At 52.4% G+C, this 17,370-nt stretch overlaps 1 protein-coding gene across 1 annotated transcript in view; it reads left to right on the top strand.

The window, feature by feature from the left end:
- The first annotated feature begins 3,456 nt into the window (after positions 1-3,456).
- DPYSL3 (dihydropyrimidinase like 3) overlaps positions 3,457-17,370 on the top strand; it is a 41,183-nt gene continuing 27,269 nt past the window's right edge. The window contains exon 1 of the mRNA XM_029998168.1: positions 3,457-3,808. Coding sequence (XP_029854028.1) covers positions 3,497-3,808 — 312 coding nt within the window. The 5' untranslated portion in view covers positions 3,457-3,496. The remainder of the gene's footprint in view (positions 3,809-17,370) is intronic.

The raw sequence follows: 17,370 nt of genomic DNA, 5'->3' as shown, positions 1-17,370 counted from the left end.
TGCAGAAAGGGATTTGCCTAAAGACCATTTCCAAGAAGGCTGCACCACTCCCCCCATTCATAACTAGTGTGGTTCACCCTGTAACATGACTGATTTCCATTTCTGAGTGCTGCCTAATAAAAACAGTTCTTACTCAACTAGAAAGACATGGTCTAGTCAGACGTAAATTAGAAGCTTGCCACTACAAAATGTAATTTCCCATAAAATAAATTCTGTTCCCTAAATCAGAATACTAGCCTATTTATTTTCTTTCAAGATATGACCAGCAGTGCCCATCTGGCAGGCTCAGCTCAGACTCCTGAACCACAATGGACTGGCACTCTCATTCTGGGGTCAAGATACGAACACAGTCCTCAAGCCAAGGAAACGCTCTGCAGGGCTGACGTGTTGGTTCTGGTAGGTCCTGCGGCAGCACCCAAGTACATGAGTTCAAATGCCTGCCATGTCCATCCTCCCTGGGCTCAGGCTGGGAAGACAACCTTTCCACGGGATCCCCTCCCTGATCTGTATCTCTCATCTGCTTTGCACAGGCAAGCGAGAGGAGATCTGGTTTGCCAGCAGGATTTGAAAATGCACCACTCATGACTATTTGCCTCAACAGCATTTTTTGTCAACTAGCACATAAACATGTGATTTAAAGAAAAGAAAATGTGCTTAATTACAGGGGACAGACATTTTGTCATTGTATAATTAAAAGCTTCAAATCTGATCTGACATACATATACAGAAATATAAATAATGCATTCTGCTGGCCTCAAAAGCAAGGCTATTGCAGTGAACACACACTGAACCCAAACTTCAGTTTTCATGGTATTCTTGAACTAGAGGCCTTAAAACACCCCCCCAAAAAAAGAATCTTAAAAGCTAGTGGCAATTTGAGAAATAAAATAAAGAATCATCTTTTAAACAGATAATAATTTCCATTAAAGGTCAGATTTTAAAGCCTTCACTTCTAAGAAGAGCCTCCATACTCCTTTACTGGTGCAGACAACTTCAGTGCAACAGTTTATGCAGCAAGGCACTAGGAAAGATAAACATCAGAATCAGGATTTGAATAAATATTGCTATTAAAGTACAATGCTGAAACTTTTGCACATTTGCAGAACCAGACAAAGGCCAGGCCCTGTTCCAAGGAATTTTAATTCCCCATAAAGCTACACAACCATATGGAGAGGTCCCAACCAAAACAAGGGGTTCACTCTAACTTCACCGTGGTCAGTGCACAAAGCCATGAGGCTGTCTGCGGCTTCATCCCAAGAAAGGCTCACTTCAAGTGCTATTACTTGGCAACTAGAAGGCAGGGGCTCTGCTCACTGTCTAAAGCATTCTGGCCACCGGCTCTGAAATCAGCAGATGTGTGAATTTTTCCCCTTGGTAGGGGCAGAAGCTGGCTCTGAGATGGTTTTCAGGCTCTGCTCAGTGGGTCCAACTTGCAGTGGGAGGAGGGTAAATTCATTCAGGGTAAGGCAGTCCCTTAGGAAGGTAAAGACCAGGTGGGCAGCTGCTTTGTACGCATCTATTTGGACAGTACTGGTGGTCTCATTGCTAAGCATCCAGTTACAGAGGGATGTAAAACAAACAAACCCATTCTTGGCTATTTGAAGGAATACTTCCTCCATTAGCTGCCAGGCACTGCTGCCCCTGCACCTGAAACATGACAGCGAGCATCACCCAGGCAGCAGCACAGGGCTCTCCTCCCAGTGCGCATCCCTGGTCGGGCAAGCAGCGGGGCTCTGGCCCAGGCACGAACCCTGTGGTGGTAAATTCTGTGAAGCCACAAAGCTGGGGCAGCTGCATATTAAAGCTTGTGCGAGATTGTGAGAACAACCACATTTAACCCTCTCTGGTGTTGCTTTAGAGAAAGCAAGGGTAGACACTGACCAGTGTTTTACTCTGCTGTGTAACACAATGCTGTTAAAGTAACTCATCCCAGTTTGCTGACACACTTCCTTTACATTTAGCGCATCCTCTCTTCTCCTAACCCTTCAGACCTGAATAATTAGTCAAAAATTCAAGGACAGAGCTAACGACACTGGTACAAGTCCAGTCACAAAAGCAGACTGCTTCCCAAGTGCAATAGGAAGGAAACAATCCCAAACTGTTTCCTCCCTTGTAACTTCAAGCCTCTGTCAGCCAGTGCCCACAGACTCCCTCTCCAGGCATAATCACAGGGTCATTGTTCTCCATGATGGGTCAGGCTCCATGTGATTTTTTCCGTGAGAACCACCAGTCCTCTGAGGACTGGCAGAGACAATGGCACTGCTTTGTTTTCACAAAAAAGGTTGGAAAAAGCGTAACTGACAACATCTTGTAACACAAGTATGTGGTGTGAGAAATTACTTGACAGGATGCTGAGCCCAGGTACTATGTACACTTGTTCTACATAGAGACATGAGCACTCAGGAAAAGAATTTTAAGTCAAAACTCTAGCTTTGGTGCTGCGTGATAGATTTCACAGGCTGCTACACAGTTACATAGCTGTTAGCGTATTTAAGACTCAGCCTTGGCTGTCCCTCTGCCCTTCAGGCCTCCTGTACTTTTGAAATGAAGTTGCAACGGAGTTCTCAGAGCAACGCCTTCCATCAGCCAATACGCGGAGCTTGCTTGCACAGTTGCGCCTGGTGGTGTTTGCGTGACAGGAACACGCATGCACATGCATGTGAACAGTCACGCCTTCATGCAGCCGACATTGCCCGTGTCTCGCTGTAGCGCGTGCCTGACCAAAGTGCCTACCCAGGGACTGTGGCCCAAGCGCAATGCCATGCAGCCTCGTGCCTGGGAACGAACGCCTGTTCGCGGGCAGCACCCGGTTCCCCGCAAGAGCAAAAGCCAAGGAGCGTGCCGAGCCAGCCGCCGGTGGGTTCATGCCCCAGCCCGGTTGCTGAGCGCAAGCGGCAGCGAGCCGCTCTCCGGGTCTCCCTGCCGAGCCCCCGCTCTCCGTCCCCGAGCGGCTGGCGAACGCGGCTGGTGGCGTCTCACCGCGGCAGCCCCTCGGGGGCCGGCGGCGGCACAGGGGCAGCGCACCGGCACCCCGCCCTGCCCCGGGGCATCCGCCGCCCTGGGGGGCCGGGCCGGGAGGCGGCTGCTCGTGTCCCGCCCGCCGCCGGGGGCCCGCGTGGCTTGTCCCAGCCGACGCTCGGGGCTTCGGCTCCTGGGCGCGCCGGGATCGGGCTCCACCAGACCGAGGGCGGGAGCGGGAGCGCTCTCCCCGCGCCGGCAGCTCAACGCGGCCGGCCGCGCCGGCGCCACCGCCGCCGCCCCGCAGCCCAGCTCCGCGCCGCTCCCGCAGGCGTCGCCGGTGAGCGGGCCCGCCCCGCCCCGCCCCGCCCGGCCCGGCCCGGCCCGGCCCGGCTGCCTGCCCCGCCGAGCCCGCCCCGCCCGCCCCGCCGAGGAGGCCCCGCCAGCCCCGCCCCGCACGGAGCAGCCCGCGCCCGCGGCCTCATCCCGCCCCGTCCCGTCCCGTCCCGGCGGCGCGGCGCGGTGCAGTGCGGCGGGCATGGCGGCGGGCGGGCGGCGCGGCGGCGAGGAGCTGCCGGTGTACCTGGCGCGGCCCGGCACGGCGGCGGTGCCCCGGCAGAAGCGCGGCGGGCTCTTCTGCAGCGTCGAGGGCGCCTTCGAGAGCAAGACCCTGGACTTCGGCGCGCTGCGGGTTGGGCAGCGCCGCGCCCCGCCGCCCGCCCGCCCCGGCCCCGAGCTCGGCCCCGGCCCCGAGCCCGGCTCGGCCCGTGGCCCCGACTCGGACGCCGGAGAGCTCCGCGCCGCCGCTGGAGAGGAGCGGCTCCAGGACCTGGCCCCCGCGGACGACACGGTAAGGGCCGGGCGGGGGCGCGGGCGCCGGGGCCGGTGCGGGACGCGGGGCGGCGGTGGGGCGGCTCCGGCCGCGGGGCGAGGGGCCGCGGGGCCGCGGGCGGGGTTCGGCCGCCGCTCGCCCCGGGGTCGGTGCCGGAGGAGCCGCAGGCGGCGCGGGCAGCGCTGTGGAGCCGGCGGTGGGATTCCCCGCCCCGGCTTCGGCTGTCCGCAGGGTCCTCCTGCGTTTCCCGACGGGAAGGAAGGTTTGCCGTCATCCGCCGGTGTGCGGGTCGCCCTCACCGACTGGTTACCGGGAGTGGTCCGGCTGAGCGTTAGACTGGCTGATTCGGTTCACTGCAGTTGCTCTTTTTATACTTGTATGAAAGAATACCGGTGTGTCGCCCCCCACCCTGAAAAAACCTGGGGTATCTTGGAGTTGTTACTCCAAACCAGGCTGATCCTTATCTCACATTGACACAAATCAGAAGTGAGGGACATGACGTTGATCTGGAAGTGACATCCCGGAAGGTATCGTCAGGCACAAAGTTTCTCAACTTATGCTAAATTGAAGGTAATAATCAGATTCATCCAGCTCCGCAGTGTAGATCCATCTGCCAGAGATTGTGCTGGCTTGCTCTCTTGGTTCTCGTCTCACCAGCGTGAGTTTGGCAGAAAGATGATTAAGTTACCAGTGTTGAGTGAATGCCTCAGTTGGCATTCCAGTGAGCCTGTTGCTCATTTACATAGGAGGAAAGTAAGGCCACAAGCTGGCCTGTTGGTCAATGAGTTCATCTGGGGCTGAACTTTTTAGTAAATAGTCATCTTAAGGGCACTGGTTTTTACCAGTGAACAGGGCAAATTAATAAAGCCCATTTTTTAAAAATGGAAGCAAAAATCACTGAAGTAGTAAGTAGTGAGTGAGTAAGCAGTGGTGTGGTTGTCTTGGGGTTCTGCAGAAACCTCAGCTTATGTCCAGAGTGCTAAACCTTGATAAACTGCAGACGTTAGTGATTTGGAGGACTAACCTTACCAGTTAGAGCCTGATGGGAGCGGAAGCAGTGAAGTGCAATGGCTTGGCCTGTTTTGGTTTTGGGGAAAAGCACCAGGCTGTCCTTAATGTCTGCTATCTTGTGTAGGAACTTCAGCTAAGCAGTGGGTTGCTTTCAGGTTTCTTCATTGCATTTTAATTTCTTCAGCCTCTGCATTTTGGTTTGTTATTGGCACACCTTGGTTCCTGTTCTTGGGCTTTGTTCCTTTACAGCCCGATTTACAGAGTCAGGAACAAAATTGACATTATTCCTATCAGTACCAACCTTGTCCATATGGTTTGAATAGCAGCTGCAGAACTGACCACTGCATTAGCAGTTTTATGCTGCTGCTTGTTGGAAAAGAAACAGAAACTCAGGATGGCCTGTCTGCAGGCTTTGCTATGAGCTTTTCTTTATTAGCCTTACCAAAAATTTGAAACAGTCTTATTCCCTTTTAAGGTCTTGTGTAGACCCTTATCTCTGGAGTTTTGTAGCTGAGGTTTTCCTTCAACAGCTCCTCTCTCCCTGATGGTTTCTACTCCTAGATTTATTCCTCTGAGGCCTTCCACCTGATAAGCATCAGCAACCAAACCCTTTTTATCTGCACACGTCTTGCCTAAGAAGGTGGGAAGCTTCATAGATGTGTTCTTTCTTGTGCGTACATGGCTAGAAGGAATCATATGACTTGGTACTACAGCTTTCAAGCCCAGGAGCATCCCAGAGTGCGATGGTCCCGATGGGAAATGCCCGTCCTGCATACTGAGCCACGCTCTGTGCCTGCACAGCCACAGAGAGTTTACTTCTGTTGAACTCTGCAGATTCAGAGCACACAAAGGCTCTTTTGTCAAGGCAAATCGAACTTCTTTGAATAATTTCACAGATTAAGAAACAGAGAGAGGGGGTTAAGTCATCTACCCTTGACCAAGCAAGCTGTTTATTAGGAAAGCTGAAAGTAAGAAACTTGCCTGTGCACAGGGCAGCAGACAAGACAAGAGATGTATCTCCTAATTTTTGCAGTGAACCGTTTCTTGGAAGTAAAACAGACCAACACAACACACTTTTTTTTTTTTTTTTTAATGATGGCATTAATTACAATTAAAGCACCAGCATTTCTACAGGAAGACAACTGCAATGTGTAACTGCCCAGTGATAATGTGATGTCTTACAACCTGCCAGTGTAATAGTACAGGCCCAGGTAGATGTTTCAACCTCACTTTGCTTTATCACAAAGTCTATTGGAAGGACAAAAACCGAGCTGTGCATTCAGGCACAGGGAAGCCATAGTTACACTACAGCGAGGGATAGGGCTAAGAGCAGTTAGGTGCCTTGCCTTTGCTTCATCAGTGGAAATTTGAGCTTTGCCAGTTGATTCAGGGACAGGGAGAGTGACCGGTTGTTGGGGTGGGGAGCTGGGGGTGGCTGCTAGAGGAGGCCCTGGCTACCGAGGCTGCTGCCTGCCTGTGCGGGCGGATGGGCTTTCTGGACTCAGCCACATCCTGGTGCTCAGTCCTGGTGCAGGACTCGCCCGAACAAGAGACGAGCCTTTCAGGTGCTCTTTGCTAAAAGCAGGAGGTTGCTTTCCCTGGTATGAGGATCTGCTGCAGCAAGGGTTGTTGTTGCAGAACACATAAGATTTAGAGGGGCAATGTTGGGGGCCAGATTCTGCTCTGACCTAGACTATTTGCAGAGACCTTATTTAACAAGAGCAATTTAACTTGGTGCAGGTTTCCGTCAGTAATAGCCTATGTGGACTCTACCCTTGTGAAGTTTCCTGCAGTTTTCCTAAAGAGCTGCCATGCCTTTTGTCTAACCAGAGTGGATTGCAATGCTTACTTTACTATAATGAAGTCAAAGAGAGTTTCTCTGTAGGTCGCAGACAACACCCTCTGAATTCCTGTGGTAAAAATGTTCACTGAGGGCTACTAACGTGTGAATAGGTACTGGAGAGCTGCACCACTGGGCATCTGCGAAGGCGACGTGGCTTTGAGGAGTGGGGAAGGAGCTTTACACTATGTGCTCAGTGCCTGGGAAGAAGGTAAACCAGAAGTCTGTGGTAGCCTCCTCAATGTACCTCCCTGCTGCTCAGCTGTGCAGAGACCCTGCTTTTTCCATCCTCCTGTTCAGCAGTAACACAGGCAGGAACACTAGGCTGGTTACGCTCACCCCCAGACATTTCATCCCGTCCTGCTGCGTGGTTCTGCAGTGAAGTCGTCATTTCCAAGGCAACTGGCCGTGGTCCCACAAATACGGGATTGCAGCTTCACCACAGGCTGGGGCAGCTCCATCAGCCTTGAGGCTGGGAGGAGGAGGAGGAGGAGGAGGAGGGGGCTCCCGCCCTTTGCAGGAGCCAGGAGTGTGAGGGAAACTACTGGGCAGCGAAAGCAGGCGAGGGGTCTGTCCCTTCCAGAAGACCTGCTGGAGCCAGTCCTTGGCTTTCTGCTGGAGGTAGCCAGTGTCACATGTGCCTCACCATGTCCAGTGGTGTGACACCGCTCAGATTCAGTTTGTGATAAACCCTGGAAAGACACACGGGGCTGCCTCAAAGGGAGAAGGAAGCTTGAACTAACTCGATTCTCTCTTAGTTTTTCTGACACTTGTAAAGTGTGTTATGACTTCAGCATTCAGCTTTTTTGTTTCTATTGCCAGTAATTTATAGCAGAAACACCAAGCCAACTGCAGTCTTTTTCTTACCAGTGAAGTTAGCGTGATCTAAAAGTTGCAGTTGGGCACTGCCTTTTAGCACTGGTTAAAATCTTGCATTGATGGAAGGGATCATAACGCACTTTGATAGCTTTAATTCATCAACTCAGTATCACCCCATTCAGCAGAGAGGTCAGGTTTTTGTTTTGGTTTTACTTTTCTTAAGAAACAGATTTGGAGTTACATTATTTCTGGTATTTCTACTAACAATAGGAACAAACCGAAGCCACTGAACTAGTACCCACAATGCAAATACAACAGTGAAACCTGTAATATAATTCATGGAGTTTGACGCTAAATACTCTGATCTTTACTGAAAAAAATCCCACACATTCTTGTTTGTGTTTTTTAAGAAATCTGATGCCTGAAGCACAACAATAAGAGGTCAGTTCTTTGGCTGTTCATGCTGGGATACAGATTATTACCAGCAGTTATGCAAAACTGCAAAGTTTGATAAACCGCCCCCCTGCCCTGTGTAAGAAGACTCAGATTTCATGCGAGTTACGCAGTAGGGCTAGTTTTCTAAAGAAATTAGGGATTCTAGTTGAAGAGTTCCAGCTTGCTGCAAAGAGCTTTTGTTTTACCAAAAAACTCACCCTAACATGGAAATAGTTGATTTATCACGCTACCTTGTGGCAACAGTCCTTGGTTTCCTTCTGTCCTCGTTCTCAGCTCTGGGTGGTCATGGCTTTTTGCAAGCTGGCTGGCCCTGGTGTTGTGGGTGGTGCAGTCGGAGCAGGGAACTGGCTGGCAGACGTGGGCACCGGGCTTACCTGGCCACCCAATCCCTAAGGCACCACGACAGCGTGCCGAGCTCACACTGCTGGGGCTTTGGAAGGATGCTGCAATTGTTATTCTGGGTGATGTGTTCTTGAAATCCTCATGCTTTTCCTGGGAGAGTGTAGGTCTTTATGGAACTTTTATGTAGAAAGTAAACTAGGTTTTGCAGCCAGGTGTAAAAAAAGATGGGTTGACTGATCACTCAGTCCTGCATTGATCAGCCTTTTCTCAGCCACCTTGAAGCAGATCTCTCTCCTCTGAAAAGGCAGGGGCACCGGGTGGGCTGGCTGGCATGACCTGCAAGATGCGTATTTCTGCTGGTGCCTTTCTTTTGTGTCGTGACCCCGGGATGCGCACCATTTAGAGGGATTCTGGCCTGGTGGTTTAGGAGAGGCTTATGTGCAGGGCAAGGAGTTCTTTTTATGTCCATGATATATGGTTTATAATGCTCTTTACCTTTGCAAAGTGATACCCCAAAAGACTTTATTTAAAATAAAAAGACAGTGATATTTTTTTCTCCACATTTCACAACTAATAATAGATCCTAGCCATAGCACATTTTATGGGAGCAATGGCACATCACCAAGCATGCCATGAAGTACACCGTATACAAGATGCTCTAGCAGTAGCCCATTGCAGCAGGTAGGAGAGGTGATGCTTCTTTTAATACTGTATATTTTTTCTGAGGTTATCAGAAAACACAGCAATACCTGCACCTGCTGCCACATCAGGAAAAGTCTGTTTTCATGAGTAGCTTCCAGAGTAGCTGAGATGTTTCTCCCTTGACCACTGACTAGCAGTGAGCTTGTGCAGTGCTCTGGTGGGGGATGCCACAGGAAAAACACCTGCAGCAGGACAGGGCATCGGTGATGCAGCAGCTTCTCTCCTTTGAAGTGGTTCTGGCCAATGAAGCCCAGCAGGGTACGAGGGGCCTCTGTCCCTGCCAAGCTGCTGGCTTTAGGGTGAGGTGCAGAAATGAAGGGCTGGTTCCCAGGTGTCTGTGGTCCTGACAGAGGTGTCACGGAGGTGTCGCAGGGAGCCTCCTGGCAGGCAGCATTCCGCCAACAAACATACTTTGGGAGCCAAATAAACTACATGAGCCACGTGGACTTTTCTTGTTGTTCTCACAGATTTGTGTGACTTTTGAGATGCCCATTTTAGGAAAGAAAGGAAAACAATGACAAATTCTGAGAAGCAGCTAAACATTTCGAGATTTGCAAGGCAAGACTCGCTGCTTTCTTACTTGGAAGGGGCTTTGTTGTGTTGGAAACTCTCTAAGCATTTTTTATGAACATAGTTGAAAGTGTCAAACGCAAACTTCAGTAGGTTTAAATTGAAATGAAACATTGTGGTTTGGCTGCAGCAAAATAGTTGGCTCTGTCCAAAATAATCCTTTTCTTTCCTTTTTATCTAAGATGTCAGTACCTCCAACAGGCCAGAAAAACCACAGCTCTGCCTGCCCACTGGCTGGGAGGAGTGTTTGTCTCCAATATGTGCCAGGCGTGCCACCAGCAAGGTAGACTAGGCTTTTGGGGGCTTTTGTTTCCTAACGGACAGTGTCTCTCCAGCAGACAGGCAGCTGCCAAGACACGGGTCTTCCAGGAGGATTCAGCGGAGTCCCAGGACTGTGGCTCAGCAGCTTTTCGGTGTCACTCAGCTGCTGTGCTGCTCTGCTCTTCTTGCGCCGCGTGCCCAGCAGCAGCCTCACCCCAGGCAGGGTGAGCAGGGTGCTTGTTGGGCTCTCAGGCCACTTCGCTTTTGCAGAAGGGTTTTGCTTGCAGTCCCGCCAGGGCAGCTGAAGTCCCACAGCAGTTGGGCTGGTGGGGGCTGCTGGCACCCTCCGTGCCTGACGCGGGGATCAAGGCAGCCTGGAAGAAGCTGAGCTCTTGTGTGTGAAGGGAAGGGACCTCGAAATGGCCTGACCCTGTGCATACCCTGTCAGCTGGGCTGCCAGCACCGCAGCGTGAGCTTGCAAACCGACTAGGTGGATACAGCTCCATAGGAAAGTTGTATGGGGCTTAAAGGGAGGGTGTATGAATGGTTTAGTGGGAAGCTGTATGCCTCTCTGTTAGAAGTGACTCTTCTCTGGTATCACTAGTGACCTGGAACGAGAGCTACAGCATGTGTGCAATGACAGTGATGTTGTGAATGCCAGCTGGGGAGGAACGATCCCCACGTGGTCTTGGGGACTCAGAGGCACAAGCTGGGAATGACAAAAAGAGATTCAGCTCTGAAAAGTACAAGCAAACAGACCTAGAGAAAGACTGTAAAATGTAGAAGCCATTGCAAATGGCATCAAAACAAGGAGGTTTTGTGACGAGACCCAGAAAAGTCATTTCATATGTGTGGCCTGCTCTTCAGAGATGGTCTGGGAGAGCGCAAAGCTGGTCACTGACAGTTAGCCCTAATCCCTAGGAAAACCATGGCAGAGACCAGCTAGAACTGCGTTTGCTCTGTCGCTTTACTTCGCAAAAGCTTTCCCTGCATGGACCCCTTCCATCGTCACCCCTGTGAAGAGGTGGAAGGCGGAGAAGGTTGATTTTTCTGCTGGGGAGCAGTTGCTATGGATGGCTGGAGGAAATGGGAGGAAGAAACAAAAAACAAACATGCCGGCAGCCTTCCTGGAGACAGGGCTGAGAAGCTGGAAAGTATAGCTGGACCTTGGCTTGTTCAGCTGGGCTGGCTCTCAGCTGTGGGTCGGATCCAGCAGCATCTTTCCCATTGCTCTGCTGGGAACAGCCGAGCTCCATTTTACAACAGATTTGGATCCTGTAACGGGTGTTTCCATTCAGCTGACGGGGGGGAAAGAAGTGATGCTGAGCAGAGAGCTCAGACCTTTCCAGTCCTCGCTCCACACGCACGTTAAAGGGGGCAAGACGGGTGCCTGTATTTCACAGGCTCAGGCTGGCCCATCCACGCTCTGAGGGAATTGAGTTATTTTAGCGGAAATCCAGGTGCTCTTGTGTAGCCAAAGCTCACCCCCTGCAGGGAGCTAAGTGTGAAGTGGAAGCCATCTCCCTCCAGGCTTGGCATTAGTGTTTCACCAGGGTGACGTTTTGGGGTGAGCGGTCTCCTCTAGCCCAGGCGCAGCAGGAAGGAGGGAGGGACGCAGCTGCCTGCAGTGGGAGCAAGCATCCCCAGTGGGTCGGTGCTGGGTGCCGTTGTCCCCATTGCTACAGGCAGCACAACATCCAGATACCGCTGCCCCATCTCGGGTGCTGGTGTGGCTGCAGGCGTGGTTGTGGAGGCTGCGGGATGTGTCCTAAAGAACAGGTTTGTCAGCTTGTGCCATGAAAGCCTGCATCCCCAGCCATGCTGCTATGGGTCCGGCCTCAAGAACACTGACATTGGATTAAGGATTGTGAGATGGCAAAGCAGCCAGGCACGCTGTGCTTGCTTTGTTTACAGCAGCTGTGATTGCTAATAGTGTCCTGCTTTGCTGGTGCCTGTGACTATCACAGGACTCCGGGGTAGCACTCCAGGGAGAGCTTTAAGGCATCCCTGTGCCTGTCGTGGATGCACAGGGATGTCCACTGTGTCACAGCAGTGACCCGAGATCCTTGCTGTGAGCTTGGGCACCTGCCAAGACCCTGTCCCAGCCATGGTCCAGCGGTGTGGGTAGCTGGTGTGCCTGGAAATGCTTGGGTAGCTGCTGGCAGTCATCCCTGGAGAGCTGCCTGCAGGCTGCCACATGTTGCACAGAGAGCGGGTCACAATGCCTATGGTTTTGCTAGGATGAGGTAAAGTGAGTTCAAATTGCACAAAAAAGCTTCACAGAAGTTCTGTGTCAGTGGAGAAAGGAAGCAACAGGTAGCACCTTTCACATCATGGTGAAATAGCTGAACTTAGTAAAAATCCTGTTTCTCAACGTACATGTTAAAGAAGTGAGGAAGGATCTGAATTTGGCTCAAACCTTCCCATCATGTCAGACTGATGTGTGAGGGAGTGGGGAGTGAGGCAGAAGGGACTGAGCTACCATCAACTGATGCAGCACATGCTCTGATCCCATGTGGGAGAAGAGCTGTGCCACCATCGCAGCTGCACTTACCCTGCACGTGGCACGAGTCTGGATCTGTTCGTGGGTGGGATTTGGGTCCTTCTGTGGTTTACAGCATGTGGTTTTCTCTGGGATGTAAAATAGATGATGCTTCCAGTGAGCTGAGCCAGCCTGCTGGTGGGAGCCAACAACAGCCGGGTACCTTCAGTTTTAGAGATGCCGGTGGAGTGGGGAGCTCTCGTTAGCCTGGCTTTTGCCAATTAGAGAAGAGGTGCCCGTGTGCCCCCTGTCTCTGCTGGCTGGGGGTATCAGACCTCCCGCAGGGGATGCAGCGAGGTCTTGCTGTCCCTGGACTTTCTTTTTTCAGGGGGCTCTTTGCCGTGACAGCACAGCAGCCTGCAGCAGGGCCTCTGCTCGCGGCTGAGGACTGAAGAGTTATTTTTGAGCCCCGGATTGCCACCCGCTTGGCCAAGAGCCTCCTCGTCTTAGTGTTCCTGGGAGGATCCTGTCCAGGTTGGGTGTCTCGTGTCCGTGGGGCTGGGGCTGTCGGGTGGGAGAAGGGCTGCAGGGAGGGACAGGAAGGGCGGCAGCGGCACCCTCCAGCAGCAGCGGCACCCTCCAGCAGCGGGTCCCAGAGGGCCTGGCCCTGTGCTCTGGTGACATCCTGTGGCAGGAGCCCCATCACCGGCCCTGCGCTGCTGGCACCGGGCGTCTCTGCCAGGCTGGGGGCCGGACGGGGGGAAGAACAGTTCTCCTGACTGGGGATGAAAAGTCTCTCGGGGCACCCCTCATTTTTTCCTGCAAGCCTGGCTGTATGCTCCGCTACGTCTGCTTGTTCACCGTACTGCTGCTTTAATTTGGACCCTACTTCTGCACTCGGGCTTTAAGCCCTTGAGCACCCGAGGCCATTTACAGATTCAGTTTTTGCTGCCACGTACCCTTGAGTTCTGCGAGCCCAGCGCCGCCATCTTCTTGCTCCTGCTTTTCTCTCCCCTCCCGTTTTTTTCTGGTGTAATTTCTGCGGTGAGCTTTCTGCTCCCCTCTGGCCTGCGTGGTTTCCCCAGCCCTTCCTTCCCCACCGGCTGCCGGGAGCACCACGTCCTTCCCGCAGCTCATCCTGCAGGGCCTGCGGTGGGGCTGGGGGCTGCGGGGGAAGCAGCTTCAGCCCCCCTGCGAGGCAGCGGTTCCCGCTACCAGCCTGCCCGGGGGGAGGGCGGTTCCCTTCATGCTAACCCTGCAGCTGCGGGTTTGGGGAGCCCCTGCCCCAACAGAGGCCACCTCTGCCGCCTGCTCCGGGAGAGGAGGGCGATTCGACATCTCCTGGGCGCCTGCGCTGGCTCCCAGCAAGCCTCGCCCCGGGAGTGCTGCTGCGTGTCCTCAGCTCGGTTCTGCTTTTCAGCCTAGGTTGGCTCTTCCGAGGCTTGCGAGGCAAGCAGCGCGGAGGAGGAAGATGTCAGCTGGGAAGGGAGCCGGGGAGCAGAAACCCGGGGGCTTGGGTCAGGGGGAGTGTGAGAGAAAGGCAGGGAATCATTAATGTACCTAATCAGTGACAAAACTGGGGCATACATGCCGCTCTGCTGGGCTCTCCGCATTTCCATCGTGCCTTTGAAGGGAGGAACAGAAGAGAGGTGCTATCCACCCAAGCTGGCAGGGGTGAAACCTCTCACCCAGTCGCTGCTGACACTGGCAGCGGTGCTGAGCAGAGGGACAGGGCTCTTGGCGGTGCCTGGTCCCGCAGCCCGCTGGGCCAGCCTTTGCGGCTGGCAGCTCCCTCCCAGCCTCGGCCTCCTGCGGGTCGCTGAGCGGACCCAGCTGCAGGAAAGGAGCGGCACTTGTTGAGGCACCCAACTCAAGGGCACTTCATTGCTCCGCAGGATCAGGCTGTAATTGAATTAATTGGCATTGAAGCAGCAGTCACTCGTGTACACATATTCGCATATTCCATTTGACATGTTTGGTTTCAACCTCATTTATTTCTGGCAAAGAGAAGAAACATCTTGTCCCTTGCCTGGACACCTTCTCCGCGTGCATGCAGGGTGCAGGAGCTGTTCTCCGGGGGCAAGACTCCCCTGCTTCGGTGCAGGTTTGGGTCAGTCTGTTGCAGTCTGGGGTTGGTCAGCTCTCGGAGGCCCTGCAGTGCTCTTCAGACTGTGGGAATCCCGGGGGACGTTTGCAAAAGCACTGATGTCCTCTTGTCTGAAGGAGAGGCAGCCAGGAGCCGAAGGCAGGCTTGCGCCAGCACAGCTGGGTCCTGAGGGATGTAGGCATGAGGTTACCAACTGTGTTCCCACAGGCAGTTAGCCACATAAGTATGTCCATGCCCAGGAGTTCAGGTCTCTTTTGAAGGCAGCAGTTAGGTTCTGCTGTCATTAGATATTTTTGAAATGTAAGTTTTTGTCACCATCCAACAGAAATTCAAGGTGCTCTTTTTTTCCTTTCTTATTTTTGTCTTCTTTTTTTTTTTTTCCTTCCCTTTTCTTTTAAGGGTGAGTAACTAAAGCTTGGCTGGCTTTTCCAGCTGAAACGTAGTTATGCATTGGGTGTCCATTTAACTGCTCTGTGAGGGGGCTGCTCACAGTCTGTGGGAATGAGCCCTGCCTGCAGGCAGATGTCCTGGGAGAAGCAGTACTGGGGTGGTGGTCTTGAATCCCCTACCTGCAGCAGGCTTGGAGCAGGCAGGGGCAGGGCATGCTTTCTGGAGCTGAGTCCCCATTGTGCCTCCGAACACTGGCTATCCAGAGGCGGGCTTGCTCCAGAGAAATGAGGGATCTGGTCGCTCACGAAGCCTGTTGAGTGCTGGGCCTCTCAGCTGCAACTGGTAGCACAAGCCTATGATGAATGCTGTGTCAACACCACCAGCTGCCCCTTCCCACCTTCCTCTCCCTCTGTGGCCACTGTCACACTTCAGTGTAGGTGGAAGTTAGGAGTCTTGTACAGCAGACTAAAGCACTCTGGTGTTAGGCCTGTTCTTAGTCGCCTCGTGTGGACAGCGTAGCGTAGTCCACAAACCTCAAGGTGTCCCAAAGCCACGGGGTGGAAGCTGGTATTTTGGTAGAGACATTGTGTCGGCGTTTGCTCTGGGCACGCTGCAGTTGCTGTGGGCTCCTGACAGTCAAGGACAATCCCTTCTGGGGACTTGTGTTTTTCCAGAGCCTTTGTTACGTTCTGTGAAGCATCAATCTCAGACGAGGATTTTGTAGGTAGCATCGCCTGTCACCTCAGTCCAAAGAATAAAGAAAGGAATGGTCCTGAAATTGCTCTGACTTTAGTCCTTAAGAAGTCTGCAAATAAATTTTGGCTTGAACAATTACCTACCCTAATATCAATTTGGGCAGGTGATTGAAATCATGCAGTAATCCAGCTGGAGTGGCAGTAACACCTTACTGCTTTTAACATAATGGTTCCTTGAAAACATTAAATGCTGACCTAGAAGTTTAGTTTGTTTCAGGCCATACATCTGCTGGTTTCCCACCTTGTTTCCACTGCCAAAGCCTCAATTCTAGCCAGGAGAAAACTAAGCAGAGTTTCTCCACTGCGGAAAAACTTCTGTCACTGCCTGCCACCTGCCTTGTACAACGCATGTCTCCTGCTGGCTTCTGGCAGACCTTACGTGCGTCCAGCACGAGCAGCTGAGTTTCAGATTCCTTCCCATTCATGTCTGCTGCAGAGTGGGAGTTTGAAGGGCTGCAGAGCTCCATGCTGCCTCTGGGAGATGGTGTGGATGGTGGAAATGGTGCGAAAGCCATTGTAGTTTTGAGTGTTTCTCAGTAACAGAGCCAGTGGGCTCTCTTCCCAGTTTCCTGCAGCTCTGGCTCTCAAGTTGAACATCAGAGATTGGGAGAGCTGGAGCCAACAGCACCAGATAGCATGACTGTCAAACGCTTGTGAGTGCTCATCACTTGGAGTTGCACTCTCCCACAGAAGTAAGGGTGACCCCATGGATCTCAATGGGAAGGGGTCAAAGCATGTGGAGGGAGAGCCACAGCTCTGGGTCAGCAGCCCCATTCCTCCAGGGATGGCATGCACAAGCACAAGAAAAGCTTCTCTGAAGTTTGTGCGTGGTGGAAGTTCCTCATGCGCTGGGGTAGGAGTGCATGACCAACCTCTTGAGATACCGTGTCCTGCCAGAGGTTCCATCTGGAGAGGGTGCACCAGCTGTGGTGTTTCTGTCCCTTGGATTCACTGTGCCCCGAGGTAGCTCAGCCCCTGATAACTCATCTGCTAGGAGAGAAGAGGGGATGGTTTTATGCAAAGAATACATATGGGGAGGAGGAGACTGCATGCAGGGGGACGGGCTGTCCTGGCAGGTCTGCTGAACATTATGACATTTGAGCCCTGATTATTCCATGACTGGTTATATTCACTGTCCCTCGGTTGTGCCTATCTGCAAGAGCCATTGATCACAGATGTGTAGGGCTGGTGGGATCTGCTGGGTCAGCAGCATCCTGGTCTTTACAGATAGGTGTTGAGCCTGGCTGCTGAGCATTGGCAGACCACAGTCAGAGCTGGGTTTGTTTCGGTGACAAAGTCCTTGCAGCAGCGTGTGCCTTCTACTCTGTGGCTATTAACAAACGTCTAGTGCCATGTTATCCCTGTAGGTGTTTCCAAGGAGGTTATGAGCTGTAAGAGCATTGCCATTTTTAAATAACTTTCAAATTGACCATGCTGCTTGTTTTGAAGCATGTGAGTAACACCTTGCTGACTGCACCTGGAAGAGGTCCTATGGAAGAAAAAAATCTTTTTCCATTTTGAATGTTCTGGGCCCAGAGCAGCATGTTTTACTGTGTATTTGTGTGAGTATCACATAGCAACCAGGAGGAAAGCACATCTCTTCAAAAGAAGGGTCTGAAGTCACCGTGGTTGGCCAGCATCCAGGGGGCTGATGCAAGCTTGGCTCTTGAAACTGTCCAAGTGCTCAAGTCAGCAGCATCTGTCTGCATAGTCATTTATCTATTGTTAACTAATTAACTGCTACTCCAGACAAGGTAACATGGTAGCACCCAGCATAGGGCTACTTTTAACTTTCTGGAAAGTGGGTGAGTGACGTGTCAGGAGGTTTGGCAATAGGGGTCAAGG

This window comes from Aquila chrysaetos, chromosome 22 (genome assembly GCF_900496995.4).
Source record: "Aquila chrysaetos chrysaetos chromosome 22, bAquChr1.4, whole genome shotgun sequence".
NCBI lineage: Eukaryota > Metazoa > Chordata > Aves > Accipitriformes > Accipitridae > Aquila > Aquila chrysaetos.
Note: the sequence above shows the minus strand (reverse complement) of the source record. Positions and strands in the feature narration are given on the sequence as shown.